Raw genomic sequence first — 16,595 nt, 5'->3', positions numbered from 1 at the left:
CGACAAAGAGCTCTCTAGGCAACTACAGCTCATGTCCGACCTCACCTTGGAAACTGCAGTGCAGATGGTAAGGCAAGCTTAGGAGGTAGCACTGCAAATAAGCCAGCAGAAGCAACAGGCAGCACTCAATGTGCAGGAGGTGACACATCAGCGACCATCAAAGAAAAGTGGGAGACACCCTGTTAAAGAGAGAATCGACAGACGGGAGCAAGCCCACTCGGGGGACTCCAGGTGCCGCCGATGCAGGAAAGAGAAGCACGAAGCCCCAGCCAAATGCCCAGCATTAGAATCCGAGTGTAGAAAATGTGGCAAAAAGGGTCACTTGGAGAGAAAATGTCTCAAGGCAGTAAGAGAAGTAACTCATAGTAAAGACACTGAGGAAAATTTCTATCTTGGATCAGTAAGTAAAGTAAATCAGGGCAATGTTGAGCACTGGACAGAAGCAATACATGTAGGGCACACTCAAGGAAGGTTTAGAATTGACACGGGAACTGAGATTATTGTAATGAACATGAAGACATTCAGAGCACTTGGGCCAAAGAGAAAGCTAGTTAAATCTAGCGGACCCCAAGACAGCCCAGGAGGTGCATTACATATTGTGGGGCAGTTCACTGTTAGTACACTTCATAAACAGAGGAAGTAACTCTCATGTCTCAATAGTGAAGCACAGATGGGCTGGTGACATGTTTTGAGCTTGTCAAAAGCATCCTGTTGATGCTGCGTCTAGCTCCAAACCACATCCTTGTGCAACAGTTGGCGTAGTGGTGTTGATAGTTCACTTAGGCTTGGGATGAATTTGCCTAGGTAACTAATCATCCCAAGGAAACGTTGGAGTGCTGCCTTGTCCTCTGGAAGTGTCATTTCAGTAACTGCTGTGGATCTGCTTTAAGCCCTTTGTCTCTGAACGTGTGTCTGGCATAGCTCACCTCCTTGAGCCTGAACCTGCACTTTTTTGGGTTGAGTGTGAACTTTACTTGTCTGGCTCGATCCAACACTTTTTTTTACGTTTTTGTCATGCTCCTCAGCTCCTTTGTATCACAAGGCTGGACCAGGTGGGCTTCGAACCCAGGTTGCCAGGGCAGAAGACAAACAACCAGTGAACGCTCCACCCAGGACTAGGGTGAACCCAGTTGCAGAGTCAGACACTGGAGTGTAGGTTTGATCTCAGAAGATTTTAATGAAAAACAAAATCTCACAAGTCCAAAAAGAGACAGCTCAATCCAAAAAGGGAAAAAGAACATGAGATCAAAACAGGAAAAAATGCTTTTTAAAAAACAAGCAAAACTAGTCCAAAAAGTGAATAAAAGGTTCAGTCCAAAAAGGCAAACAAAAACATTTCTTCAGACAAAAAACATTACACAGTCCAACAAGAAAAAGAACTCAGATGTCTTACATGGAACAGGACTCTAGAACACAGGGAAATGGCTCAAAGACTAAGCAAAGTTTGAACAAAAGACCATGGTTTAAATAGACAGACAAGACAAGACACGACACAGGTGATACACATACAACAATAATGAACATTAGGGAAACTGAACATGTGACAAGGACAACAGAAAGACTGAGGACCCCTATGGCCCAAAAAGAAGAATTACACCCACAGTCATGACACTTTGCCACCAATGATTATGTTGTCCACAGTTATGGTGCACGGATTTCCAGCAAAGATTTGTTCCATCACTCTTTGGAAAACTTCACTGGCAGTGTTAATTCCAAATGGCATTTTCAGGGATTTAAATCTGCAGAAAGGTGTTGTAAATGTTGTGTGGAGAGATGAAGCGTCATCCAGCTTGATTTGCCAGGAGCTTTTTGCATCGAGGACGGAGAAGATAGTAGCACCTGACATCTGTGCCGCTACCTCTTCCACTGTGCGCATGGGATGGTGAGGGCACATTAATGCCTTGTTTAAGTCTGTTGGATCTATGCAGATGCATACGTCATCAGTCTCTTTTTTATGCGTGGCAACCATGCAACCATGTTGGAGACCCATTCTGTGGGCTTGTCCACAGGTTCAATCACTCCTAGAGCTTGCATTCTCTGGAGCTCTTGTTTCACCTTTTCCTGCATTGCCGCAGGGATGCGTTGTGGGAGGTTAACAACTGGTGTCACATTTGGATTTACTTTCATCGAGTAAGTCACAGGCAAGTTGCCAGTTTCTGAATAGATCTGCATATTCCTGAAACACTCTCTGTAACAGAGTTTTATACTTAACAGTTTCTATGGGGTGTACCTCTCGGCTAAAGGTAACCAGTTTCATCCTTAGGCTATTCTGCAGGCCGAGAATGGATTGAACACTTTCATTCACAACTTGAAATTGCTGGTTGTATGGCTGCTCACTTAGCCTGTAAACAGATCTGCATTGCTTTTTGAAGTGGTTGTGCTTCTTGTGGTAGTGACACTGTTGTCCAAAAGCTGGACATTGTTCTTGTTTGGCTGAGTGGGTGCCTCCACAATTTTTGCAGCTTGTAGTTGTTGTTGCTGGATATGCTGATTTTGTCATGTGTTTCATTTTACCCTGGAATTTGCTGCTTCATTTTATTTGCAGACCATCTACACTGGCAGCAGTTGTCATGTGTTTTGGTGCAAAGAGGTCTTTAGTGTGTTGTTCACTGAGGTCAGTCTCTTTAAGCAAGGCACGTCTGACATTGTTACTGCTAATTCCACAAACCATTCTGTCTCATATGAGCTCACTTACCGGTTTAGCTTGGTTTCTTCATGTACTCACATATGCTTCATATGTTTCACCTTGTTTTTGGTATCTGGTATTGAAGCTATGCCTTCCATTATCACATTGGTCTCTGGATGACATATCTCTTTGAATTTCTTTTTCAGGTATTCGGAAACGTCTCTGGACTCTGCCGGGGTGATGATCTCGTCCACTGACCTGACTGCAGGTGCATAAGTGAATGACAGCTCTCTCTATAGCCTTGTGTCCCACAAGATTGAGGAGTATATAGGCTCTGGCATGGGCAACATTTTGGGGGGCGGGGTCAAAGGGTGGCATTTGCCCACCTAAAATGTGTTAAATTATGGAATGTTGACATTTGTAAAACTATACAGTCTACTGTAGTGGTATTTATAGAGAGAGAAACTGCAGCCCGTTGCACCAGCAGTGTAGTCTCGATCACAAACGCAAATCGGCACTACGTTTGAGCTTACGAACAACTAAAAGTTATAGGCAAATCACATATGTTCAATGTAGGCTACTTAAGTTATATCTTAAATCTTACACTAAGTCGGTGCAACGCCCACCATAAAAACAAACAAACAAACGAAAAACCTGCTGATATGGCCTTTCCGTTTGAGCAAGTGGAAAACCTGCTGCAAAATGAAGAAGATGAAGGAAGACACGGTTTGTGTAGGCCATATGCTCTTCACCACAGATTAAATCTGCTGGACTTGTACGACAACATTGATTTACATTCGCATTGTAAATTTGATTTAAATTCAGCGAATAATGGACCACCTTTCCATTGACTTAAAGCATGACACAGACAGGAACTTTTGTTAGCTGTTAGTTGTTCAGCAAAAGTTAGCCTATTCTGTTAATTCAGTTGGCTTCAGTTGTTCAGTTCCAACAAATGAAGCTGAGAAAGAGGACATGGATGACTGGTATGAGGAGTTAGAACGAACTGTCTCCAAGGTGCCTCAACACGATATGTTGCTGATCATGGGTGACATGAACGCCAAGGTTGGAACCAATAATCACAACTGTGACAGAGCTATAGGGAGCCACAGCTGTGGTGTGAGGAACAACAATGTGAGTGTCTTGTTGACTTTTGCCTTGAAAATAACTGCTAGTTGGTGGCACCATCTTCCCTCATAAGAACATCCACAAACACACTTGGAGGTCACCTGATGGTCTTACAACTAACCAGATCGACCACATCTTAATCAAAGGGAAGTGGCGAAGGTCTCTCCGAGATGTTAGAGCTTGTCGTGGTGCGGATGTCAACAGTGACCACTATCTGGTGACAGCTAACATCAAGCTGAAACTCAGGAAAGCAAAACAGCAGGGTCAACGCAGGAGACAACTTGACATCGGCAAACTGAAATGCCAGAATATCAGCAAACAGTTTGTGTTGGAGCTGAGAAATCGCTTTGGTGCTCTTGGTGCTTTGGCTGGTTCAACAGATGAGACCCCTGATATTCACACCAAATGGGAATCCATCAAGAACACCTATGTTGAGACAGCAACCAAGGTCCTGGGCTACAGAGAAAAGAAGAACAAGGAGTGGCTGACACCTGGCACTTGACAGAAAATAGAACAAAGAAAACAACTCAAGGCCAAGATGCTGAACACCAAGTCACTGAGGCTCCAGAAACAAGTCCAGGAAGCCTGTAAGACCGAAGATAAGCAGGTCAAAAAGAGTGCTAGGAATGACAAAAGGGCCTTTGTTGAGATGCTTGCCTGCAAAGCAGAACAGGCCGCTGCTAAAGGCCAAATGAGCATTGTACACAAACTCACCAAACAGCTCTGTGGCAAGAACATCAGCCAGTCTGCTCCTGTAAAAGATAAGGACGGTAAGACTCTCTTAACAGAGGCAGCGAGATGGGCGCAGCACTTTTGTGAAATCATCAACTGCCCTGAACCAGAACATCATGCTAACCCCACACCTACAGATAACATACTCAACATCAAGACCAGCCCCCAAACTGAAACCGAAGTCAAGAGTGCCATTAAAGCAACAAAGAATGCAAAAGCTGCAGGCATTGACTCCATTCATGCTGAGATGCTGAAGGCTGACCTCAGCACCTCGGTCAAGGTTCTCACAGACCTGTTCAGGAACATCTGGGACAGAAATGTCAATCCTGTGGACTGGGCCAAAGGTCTGATTGCCAAAATTCCAAAGAAGGGCAATCTACAAAATTTCAACAACTGGCGAGGCATCACATTGCTATCCATACCATCCAAGGTCTTTTGCAGTGTTTTGCTGGGCGGAATTGACATGGCAATTGACACCAAACTGAGGCAGGAACAGGCAGGCTTCAGGAGAAGAAGAGGGTGCACAGACCAGATTTTTGCTCTAAGGAACATCATTGAGCAATGCCTGGAGTGGAACAATCCAGTACTCATCAACTTCATTGACTTCCAGAAAGCTTTTGACAGCTTACACCATGACACCCTGTGGAAGATCGTGCAATAATATGGAGTTCCCCCAAAGATGATCACATTGATGAAGATGTTTTACAATCAATCTGAGTGCAGTGTCATTGTAAATGGCAACCTTACTGATTGGTTCCCTGTGGAATCTGGTGTATGCCAGGGATGTATCATCTCCCCAATACTCTTCCTGATTGCCATTGACTGGACCATGCGAAAGACCACTTCAGACAAGCCCAGAGGCATCCAGTGGACTCTCTTTACCCAGCTAGAAGACCTTGATTATGCTGATGACCTGGCTATTCTCTCCACAAATCACACTCACCTGCAAGAGAAAACAGACAGGACTAACAGATTTGCCAAACAGCTGGGTTTGAATATTAATATCTTCAAAACTCAAGTGATGTGCATAAACTCAACACCAACTCATGCACCAATCACTGTGCATGGTAACCCTCTTGAATATGTTGAGGAGTTTACGTATTTGGGAAGTCTCCTCAAAAAAGACAATGCATGCAGCAAGGACATCAGTATAAGGCTCGGGAAAGCTCGCAGTGCATTCGCAAGGCTCCAAACTATCTGGAAGTCAAAGCAGTACAGCCTAAAAACCAAGATCCGACTGTACTACTGTAATGTCAAATCAGTTTTGCTGTATGGCTCAGAATGCTGGCGAGTGGTAGAGAGTGACATGAAAAAGATCAATGCATTCCACAATCGATGCCTTTGGAGGATATGTCACATCTTCTGGCCAAAAAAGATATCCAATGAAGACCTGTATAAAAACACAAACTGTCGCAATGTGGTGCTGGAAATTAAACACCGACGGCTCCAGTGGCTTAGACATGTCCTTAGAATGGACCAGGACCGCATTCCTATAGTAGCCCTGAGATGGACCCCACCTGGAAAGAGGAAACCAGGGAGGCCAAAAACAACCTGGCGAAAAACTGTGACTTTAGAACTGAAAACAGCTAACTTAACTTGGGGCACAACATGTTGCACAGGATAGGACTAGGTGGAGACAGATAGTCGCAGCCTTATGTTCCACAGGGAACGAAGAGGATTAAGTTAGTAAGTAAGTTAATTCAGTTAAAATTTGTTGCTAGACAACCTTCAGCATCTTGAGAGAAGGTGCACTACACAAACCATAGTGAATGAGCAAATGCATATCGGTACAAAATAAATACATATAAGGAATTAATATGTTAAGTACTTCACTTTATTGTAAAATACACCGATGCCCTTGTACGACACACACCTAATGGGGTAGAGTGATGTAGGGCAACTATGCAGCTGTCAACAGGCTTGTATGAAAGATTAAAAGAGGAAAAATTGTCTATGATAATTATTACAAACTTGACGGACATAGGCCTTTTTCCAGAATCAGCACAATGACACATGCAGGCTACTGTATACAGTAAATGTTGAAAATGCCGTATTTCCTGTTTACATTATATGGTGCCGTTGATTGGCTTGAAACGATAGAAATGTCATTAAATACAACAATATTTTGATTAAGGGTTGCGTTATGAACTACTAGTTAAATCTTAATAAATAAAACCTCATGCCATTATTATCTTATCCTCTACAAAAACCAGCCTCTTCTGAGATGTGGAGTGTCTAACCAAGGAGACTGACTCAGGTAGTGGAACCATATAATAATACTAATAATACAAGTTTATGTAGAGCCCAATATCACTATTCATAGCTTCAAAGGGCTTTACATGTCTATAACAAAGTCAAATCAAAATGATATTATCCATAAGTTAGGGAAAATAGATAAATCTTTAGTCTGGTTTTAAAGGTATGAAGAGAGTTTGCCTCCCTAACTTGTGTAGATGTCACCACTAGATGTCAGTGGTGTTACAGTTCACCAATGGTTACAGTCATGACACTTGGAATGTCACAGGAAGATAAATAATTCAAGTCCACATCATTAGAAACCCATACTGCAGTACCAGCAACCTGTGGCCCTACCTTTTTTTTTCAGGAATGGACAGGAGTAAATCATCTGGTGTATGAGAACAGACAGAATTAGGCACTTCTTTGGTATCATTGAACTAAGGAAACACTTGTAAAAATTCTACATTCAGAAAAAAAGCAGTGACATTTCTCAACAGTTCTCTGGTCTCTTCTGGAGAGATGCAGTCATCACACAGTCTTGTCACGGGACAAGTCAGAGAGTAATATTTCATTCTGTTGGTTCTGGAATAAAGCCTTGTCTTTTGACAAGCTATCCAGACATCCATTAGCCCGCCTCCTCTCGGCGCGTCCTTTCGAACATCTTATCAAAGCCTTGATGATCAGGAAGGCCAACTCAGCCACGTTGAGCGCCATGCATATGGCAGATGATCCCACCATGAAATAGGTGAAAACAGTCTTCTCAGTGGGTCGCGAGATAAAGCAGTCCACTTTATTAGGGCAAGGCCACACCTCACATTTGACCAAGCGTGGCATGTGGAACCCGCCGTAGACAAAATACAGAGCATACATGAAGCCACCTTCAAAGATGAAACGGAAGAACAGGCTGCAGGTGTAGGTCCACCAGAGAGGGCCAGTAATGGAAAGGCGTTTATTCTTGAGGTTCTTCAAGTCTTCTTCCTTGATTTTGTCCCCATGTCTTGCAATAAGGTCTCTTTTAGCGCCCCGCCTGCGATAGGCCACATGCATGGCCACCATGAGAGCTGGAGTGGACACAAATATAAGCTGAAGGCACCAGAGTCTAATGTGCGACACTGGGAAAAAATGGTCATAACAGACGTTCTTGCAGCCAGGCTGTTGAGTGTTACAGGTAAAGTCAGACTGTTCATCGCCCCACACCCGCTCTGCGGCCAGCACTAAGATGGTGATGCGAAAGATGAAGAATACAGACAGCCAGATCTTTCCCAGACTGGTGGAGTGTTTGTTCACACCACCCAGCTGGGCATACAGTGTCCCCCAGCTCATCTTTCCTGCTGCTGCGACTCCTCACACCAACTGGGAACGAAGAAGAAGAATGTTTGCCACAGTCAGTGTGTATGTGTGTATTTTTGAACAATTAAAATCACAAAAAGCAAGAAATTAATTTAAATGTAAGAAAAAGCTAGACAAAATAAGGTGTTAAATAAATAATTAAATAAGTAAACTGGCCATTAAGGTTTACACTATATGCATATATACTATTTTTGAGAGCAAAAAACAAAAACAAACGCCTCGAATACAGGCATGGACTTAAAAGCAGAAGTGCTGAATTCCGCGAATAATGACAAAACATTACGAATGGACCCTATGTACTCATATCACAATAATAATAAGAAGCATAATCTCTCCAAGAACAATTATAACTCAGTAACGAACTGTGCAAATTACACGAGTTACAAACTGACAATGTTCCCATTAAAATTTGACCGCGAAGTTCACCAGTAAAACAAACAAAGTGAAACTGAGAAAAAAAAAATTTAAAGGGGGAAATCTAGAGCTGAATTCTCTTTCATATATATAACGCCATATAAATTCGTTTATATCAAATTACCATGCTGATTGTTTGAATAATTAAAAAACAGTTCTCCTACCTCCTACGAATACCTCTATTAATATGAGTATGACTTCTCTTTAAATGTAGTTAGCTCCAAAGTGTAACATGATTTCATTTTGGAGCTAACGGTTGTAAATGTTATGAAATCAATTACTTCGTTCCATTAAAAGTAGTTAACTTACTTGTCTGCACAGGTTAAATGAAAACATTTTCATGGTTTATCGTTTCCTAAATTCCGACAGCAGTCAGAGTTGCCTTCGGTTAAAGAGGGAATGATGTGATTGCGCGCTGTGACTACTTCAGGAAGGAACCAGCAGGACGGGTTCGTTGCTGACATTCGTGCTCAGCATAGGCGGAGTCTGACATTTGCGCTGACGGGACGGGGGGGGGGGGGGGGGGGCAATACTTTAAACAGTCGTCAGTGACGTTACAACGTTCCATGTCACATGACATGAGTGCTCAAAGATGACTTTATCACAAAATCAAACATAATATTATTCAGATTTATTCCGTACAATCATTTTGTTTTATTGCATTACTTAAAATATTTGTATATTTATATTAGGGGTGTGCACCTCTCCGTTAAGACGTATCTACATACATGGGCTACGATACGATTCAGGGACGATGCATTTTAATATGGAAGGATTCGTTGCGATTCGAAGCGATGCAATCTGAGTTCGTAGCATTTGTTTAATGTATACTTTCATTTTCCATTATACGTGAAAAAAGCCAATTGTATAAAAGTGACATTGATTACCTTCAACCAAATATATTTCATAAAAGACCAGGGAATTCCAAGTATTTTTGTTTCTTGATGGCACGGAAAAATATGGAAGACAAATGTATCATTTCAGAATTACATGTCATTGTTTTTAATTACTTTTCCGATAGACACAGTTGGACAAAAAAGAATTACTGTATGAACAAACATTTTGACATTATTAACTGAAGTCGGTCTCACACAGGTTTCACCTAGCCGTCTCACCAGGTGAGTGGTAAGATTTGTCTTGCTACCGCGCGGTACTTAATCGCTATCCTACGGACCTTACAAATGGCCAGATTTTTGTCCAATTTTCCTTCCTTCTTATAACATCCAAATGTCTTCCAGTGCACCAAGTTGATGGTGCACTGTAAACCGTGTTGGCGTTATCGGACGTGCTGTTAATGTTTTTACCTCGCAAGCAACGCTAACGTTACTCTACAAAGGTAAAAGGTGGACGCGGTGCAGATTTATTAGCGAATGAGAGGAGGTCGTCATTATTTTGAAAGTAACATAACTTGTTACGTTAGATCAATGAGTCTTCCACAGCAGTTTAGCTTATACTACAGTGCAATTTGCAGCAAAGCTTCAGACAACCGTTAACTTTAGAATCGGGCCAACGATCGGTTCATAGTACATTTAGATCGATCCAGGGGTCCGATATAGTCACATCTTTAACGTTTCCGATTCGTATCGGTGAACCTTTACACCCATAATATATGTACAAGAAATATTTTTATTGGATCCATTTTAGGCCCCCGCAAACTGCGCCTGTGGTGCTCTGCTGTCCGAATATACATATTACACCATGAGTCTTGACATTCCAATGCTCACAAAACGGAAAAGTGTACCCCAATAGAAAAGAGACAGAGAGAGAGAGAGAGAAAAAATGAAACCTGTTAAGGTGATGCCGTCACATCGGCCGTTCATTCGTTGGAATTCTAGTTGACTACCCTTTCCGGTCGGCTGATAGGCTGTAATTAAACTAACAAACACACATGTGCGAAATTTATCCTGCAAAAAAACAATTGTAACAAAGGATTTATTTTCAAGCATTTTCTGAATACGAAGTACAGTGTTTTTCAAATATTAATATCGCTCTCTCTCTCCCTCTCTCCCACACATAATTTCACAGAAAGGTGAGAATTCAGTTTAAAGCGGTTAATCACTAAAACGCTATATGCTTTGATTACTGTGCACAAAACCCCATGAGTTAGTTCAACTCGTACTGTTTGAGGAAACCGACTGCCTTAAACCATTTAGCAACTCATAATTCAAGCATGAAAAATTCTTTGATTTGCATACAAGTAACTCAAGTATTTATTGTTATGCTGACTTGGGCAAATAAAATTAATAGGACCAGTTCCATTGACTTCACTTAACTTAAAACTAATAAGTATTTTACACTCATATGTAGCAGTTCTCCAAACATAACGTGTTAATAGAATTTCTGAATTAAGTAAGACAAACTTAAATGGATCTTCTTTACACAAATGTTACCACTTAAGTTTCATTCACTCAGTTTTCTTTCACTAAAGCAAATAATTACATTATAGTTGTGGCAACTTAAAACTTTGTTGTAGCTACTCAATTTATTTGAGGAAACTGACTGCCTTACACCTTTTAAATTGGATTAACACAGTATAAACACATGTCTGACATAACTTGTTTTAGTTGAATGCTGAACACTCATAAGTGAATACATAAATTCCATGTAAAACATTTCAGTGTTTCTTGAAAGGTAGTGTACTCCTGTCCACATTTGTTTTTCTTTAACCTATTGTTTTTTTTCTGTTTTGTTTTTGTAAAAACACACCTTTAAAGTTGAAATTTTAAAAGTTCAGAGGACATCTGAGAAACAATGCAAACACACACTGCCTCTGGGGCTCCATTACCCAATCTGTCTCCATTACAACAAAAGGAACTGATAGTAGACAATCATATGGGAAAATTCATAAGTAGGCTAATGTAAATAAAATAACATTATTGAAAGAACATTATAACATTATAGCCTACAGCCATAGTAGCCTATCTGAAATGGACATGCGGAGCCAAGCCTACATTATCAGCATTCTAGTCAAAAGACGGAATTGGCATTCAGGAATATTATGGCCTAACGAGAAGTATAGCATATATATATCACCTGGTAGGGCGATTCCTAAGTCCCATAACACCCCCTCCCCTCGCTTTTTCCCCCCTGAGGATCTACACTGATCCCATACATGGCCTCTCTGGGATCCACTTGACGGAAATCCGTCGTAGCGACGGAGAACTTTAATCCCTGCTGCTGAAAATCAAAAGCACACAGAAGAAAGAAACCATCTTCCAAAAAAGATGATCAACAATGTTAATATTTCAGTGTAACTGCATTGAATGTCTGTCAATCAATGTCAATGCAAAAGTGACAAATCAATTTCAAAACAGAAAAGAGAAAAAAAATGTTTGTGCTTCATGCTGCACTACAATTTCAAATTCCAGTCCATCTTAGAACAATACAGAATGCATCAGTAGTTTTAAAGTTTCCTGCAAATAAAGTGTTTGGACAAAAATATGTCAAACACAGAACAGAATGCACCACAGCAATGGGTAGGCTACTGTTACCACCTTCTTGCTTCAGGATTTAGTCCTTTTAGTCCGTACAGGTTTGGTAACTTATTCCAGCATCTTATTCTTCAGGGCTTGCACCTGTGGTGACAGTCTGTGTCCATCCAGGTTGAACACCTTCTGGATGACCTCAAATGTAGATCTGAATTCTCATGGGTAGGAAAGGTTCAAGGCTTAACTGAGTCTGAATAATATGCCCACTACTACAGCTACATTCCTCAAAGAGCTGAGAACCTCAATCCCTTCAATCACAACACCAGTGTCCACAGGCTCATCCATTGTCCTTCGTGTTGAATGACGTAGATCCCCATTACTGTCTGCTCAATGTCTTTTTTGGCATTCAACCAATCACAATCCTGTGCAAAACAAATAAAATGTGCTTTATTTATAGGACAACTAATCTTTAAGAATAACATACAGTACCTTAAAAATATGAAATTGAACTTGATGAAGAAACAGAGAAGCATTTGCTTATCATATACTCCTTAACTAACTGTGCATGGTCCTCATTCAAGTATATGCACAGTGCTTTGAGGATGCACTCTCTTCGCATGTCTATACTGTTATTCTGTTAAAAAAGGCACAAAATCTACATTGATTAAACACAGTTTACAATAAATGGACACATTTGACTTTAGCATATGGATAAGCAAATGCAACATGTTGATATTAACAAGATACATAAATCAAAAAATCTGTCTGAAGTAATTGACTGACAAATCTGTGAAATGGGTTGCATGATGCTTCTTATGGTTCTGACAGTGACTCCACCCTTACTGCATGAGGAAACAACTTCATCAAGCTGTTGGCCAAGCATAGCAAGAAACTTGAACTCCAGTGGGATTGTTGTTATTCGTATAAACTCATTATTAATCTGTTAAAAAGAAAAAAAAGGGAAACAAAAAGCCAAGTGAATTAGCTATTCAAATTTCCAAGTTTGACAGAATCTCAAGTAAAGTAGCGTGTCTATGTTGAATGGAAAACAAATTAAAACACTTACTTCACCAACATTAAAGAGTGCTGGCCACTGTGTTTTAAACTCTGCTACTAGTGACTTCTCCTGAACCACTTCATGCCTTCTGTATGAAAAGGTTCTCTCCATCTTCTCTTTGACTATTTTGTCATTGTTTCTCTTTCTGCTCTCTGTCAAAAACTCAACTCATTCCCTCTCTAAACTGTCATATGTTTCTCCCTTGCGATGCTGAGGGCAGTAATTCACTTCTGCTCTTATTGGCTTTGTAATGTTAAAGCAGCGTGGCACTGATCTTGGCATTTGTTCTTCAACAAATTTACGCTTTACCTCAGAACACCCAACACTTCTGAGCATAGTATGAAAGTTTGCCATCTTGTATTTCATGCTATTCGGTGCATCCAAATAGTCAATAATTACGTCCTATGTTCTTTCCTAACCACCTTTCCTTGACCTCCATGGAAACGTCATGAGGTCAAGGAAGGACGGGAAGGACTTAGGAAAAGACAACCGCAGTGCTAAGAGAATCCGACTGCACTTACGCTAGGCTACGTAATTATACGTCAGCGGATGTTATTGACGTTGGTCTGCCGTGGCGAAACTACAATGTTTTGAAGATTGATTACTAAAAGCCCATCTAAGATGCTTTGCCCCGTGCATTCTTACCATGTTGTTTCATGTAGGCTATATAAACGTGGACAACTCTGTGAAAAATGTTACTTCATTACCAGGGTTGGAATTGAAATAAGAAAGGAATATAGGCTACCAGTCACAAAAGTGAAATGTTTCAGATAATTCAACTCAGGTTGTCACACTGAGAATGGTTGCTCACGCTCACCCTCCTGACCACTCATATCTATCCACATGAATCCAAAGTAGCATGACTGTATGGAAATAATTGTTCAATTTATGCAAGATAAGCATAACATGTTAGGACTACAAATCTACTACTGTACATATTATCATTCTTAAGTTTCAAACATGTTGAATTAAAAACATCATCTGGCTATACACGTCTCATATCCCTTGTCAGTCATGCTGATCATCTGATTTCCTGAACGGCTGAATGCTGCTGCTGCAAAGAGCTGTGGAACAGCACTATCTCCTTTCCTTTCATAAAGGTTGGTCCCGTGTACCCTATGCTATAGGAGACAGGAAAGGAAGCATTGAAGCATCTTTCCTTAGAATTTAGAGAATTCGAACAGCTCTTATCATGGCTGCCACTTAGATACTTCCAGGTCATTTCACTCAGTTAGGAACCTAACTAAGAAAAAAAGACTATTTGAATGCACCCCTCCTGTGCAGATTTCAGAAGAGGAAGTCTTAAACAATGTTTGTTATTTAACATCTTTTTCCCCCCTCTTACTTTTAGAAAACTAACACTTGCCAAGTGCCGCATACTTCAGGAGATGAACGCACTTTTACATAATTTGCATATTTTGTGGTAATTAAATGACACAGCGAAAAAAAAAAAAATTCATGTGGCAATCTGTTTTCAGCAGAGCAGCCACTCTCAGAACCAAAAAAAAAATGATCTTGAGGTATAACTTGAGTATTTTTGTTCCTGATGGCCACGGGCATGTTTAAAGTGGTTTTACAAGATTTTCATGAGGAGAAGATAAGAGCTAGGCTAAATGCACACTCTACCCAGTGTTCCATCTGCTTGATCAGTGCGAGTTTACTGATAACACACACTTGCAAATTGAACAAACAACTGTAACACGAAAGCAGGGTTTTTTTTATAAGCGTGATTCAGCAGATACAGTATGATGTTGTAACTGTACGATTTTTGTAACATTTATTATATTAGGCTGTACGTGAGTATGTCTGTTGAACAATAATCATCAACAGAAATCATTGTTCTCACGTGGCCTGAGAGGACTCTCCGATTTCATGCTACCCTCCAACATTCACCATGAACATGAGGTCTTTCCCAAGGACATACATATAAACATGGACTCTCTCTCCGTCTCTCAACATCACTTTTCTTGCCTCTTCATCTTTCAGATACAAGCACATGTAGCAACAGGGAGGACACAGGGGCCAAATGGTAATGGCACCAGTCACGGAGAACTTGTCACACTCCGGTTCCCGAATCTGACCTCGTCATGTACACACAGTCGAGCCTTCGGCCTTAATGTAACATTTTACATGCTGGAGATAAAGCGATGACTTGCCATTGGGTGCACTGAGGTGCATGGTCTCGATTGGACCAGTGAAGGGGAATCACATGCCCAGTCCCTCTGACATCACCAGATCAATGTCCTTAACAGAGATCACTCTGTCCTGAAGACAAACAAAAAAAGAAACAAAAAAAAAAGAGCAAGATTTATTTGGTCAGATCAGTAATTAAGGTGCATATTAGGCCTTGCTGAAATTCCAAAATCATTAGATAGTTGAAACTAAACATTCTGTTATTGAAATTGATCACACTCTCCCACTCTCCCGACCTGTTTCAGAGGTAAGCATTGATTCCTCAGAATGCGGTTGAGGGGGGAAGGTAAATGACTTTTTCCTCCATCCCATTAAGGAGGAACTAAAGCTGCTCTCACTCTACTGGGTTTCCCCCTCATCATCTAATTCGATGTCCTCAGAACAATGGGACAGTGCAGGGGGAGAGACAGGGTTGTGCCAGGGACTGGGCTTATTCTGCGCTCAGATTTCTTCAAGTTACAGATACCTGTAGCCTTGACCAGACTGAAATCAAAGCTTGGACACAAACCTCGGAGAGGAAAGGAAGAGTTTGGGGGGGGGGACAGGGTGGTCTTTGTTTGCTTCCTGTGTGCAACAACGGGTCCGTTCTTTCTGCGTCACCAAGCAGCAGGCTGGTTCGGGGACTCGTGAAAAGAGGCCTTTCCTCTGCTGTAATCACTGGGGCTACCAGCGGTTTTCTCAGCCACTTCTCTTTCCTATACTGGCTCTCTATCAAAGACCTAGCACAGAGAGGGTGTGTGTGTGTGTGTGTGTTTCGACTGTACTTTACATGTGTGTTTCTGTATGCTGGAGAGACGGCTTCTGTAAATGTTGTATCATTTAGGCTTCAGTTCTTGTGTTTTGTAGTCATTCACTGACTGTTTGGTCAGAAGCCTTGAAGTGAAACTCTTAAGTGGTTGTACCTTTTGGAGGACTTGATATAGTTGGACAAGTGTTTAAAAAGTTGCCAGATGAAAACCTACTCATGTCCTTAGATAAACACAGTTTTACACATTGCGGTTGCCTCTGAAATCCCTTCTTTGAAATCACTGCATTATGATGTAACGTACAAACATAAACATCAAAACGAAGTATGGTGCTCCACCCAGTCAGGTCTGACTAGATTTCCGACCTATGAAATTACAACTATTTACACTGTGCTTTTTGCGTCAGCTGCCTGACGCTTTGTGCGGTGTCATAACCTGAGGTCATTTCATCATTGGCATCAATTACTTTCATTACCCTCTAGTATTCCAGTCATTTGACAGTCCCCAAAGTTGGTAGACAACCAGTTCATCTGGTCCCTCAGCCCAAATTCCTGCTAGTTTTCCCTAAAGCACTGACTGGCACCAGATCCTGCCACAGAGACTCGCTCTCTTAATGCTCACAAACAATTAGTAAAGTAAGTGTCAAGCCGAATTTGTGTAATCTGATAAAACAGTGACAAAGT

The 16,595-nt window shown here is 41.2% G+C and overlaps 1 protein-coding gene across 1 annotated transcript; it reads right to left on the bottom strand.

Annotated features, from left to right (window-relative positions):
- Nucleotides 1-7,252: 7,252 nt before the first annotated feature.
- On the bottom strand, nucleotides 7,253-8,047 carry LOC115822588 (gap junction beta-2 protein-like). The gene has a single exon (XM_030786492.1). The coding sequence runs from the start codon at nucleotides 8,045-8,047 to the stop codon at nucleotides 7,253-7,255; it is 795 nt and encodes a 264-aa protein (XP_030642352.1).
- Nucleotides 8,048-16,595: the final 8,548 nt, after the last annotated feature.

The sequence above is a fragment of the Chanos chanos genome, chromosome 10 (genome assembly GCF_902362185.1).
Source record: "Chanos chanos chromosome 10, fChaCha1.1, whole genome shotgun sequence".
NCBI lineage: Eukaryota > Metazoa > Chordata > Actinopteri > Gonorynchiformes > Chanidae > Chanos > Chanos chanos.
This window is presented reverse-complemented; position numbering and strand designations above follow the sequence as displayed.

Coding starts and splice junctions, on each gene's coding strand:
- LOC115822588 (XM_030786492.1), bottom strand. CDS start 8,047: ATGAGCTGGGGGACACTGTATGCCCAGCTGGGTGGTGTGAACAAACAC.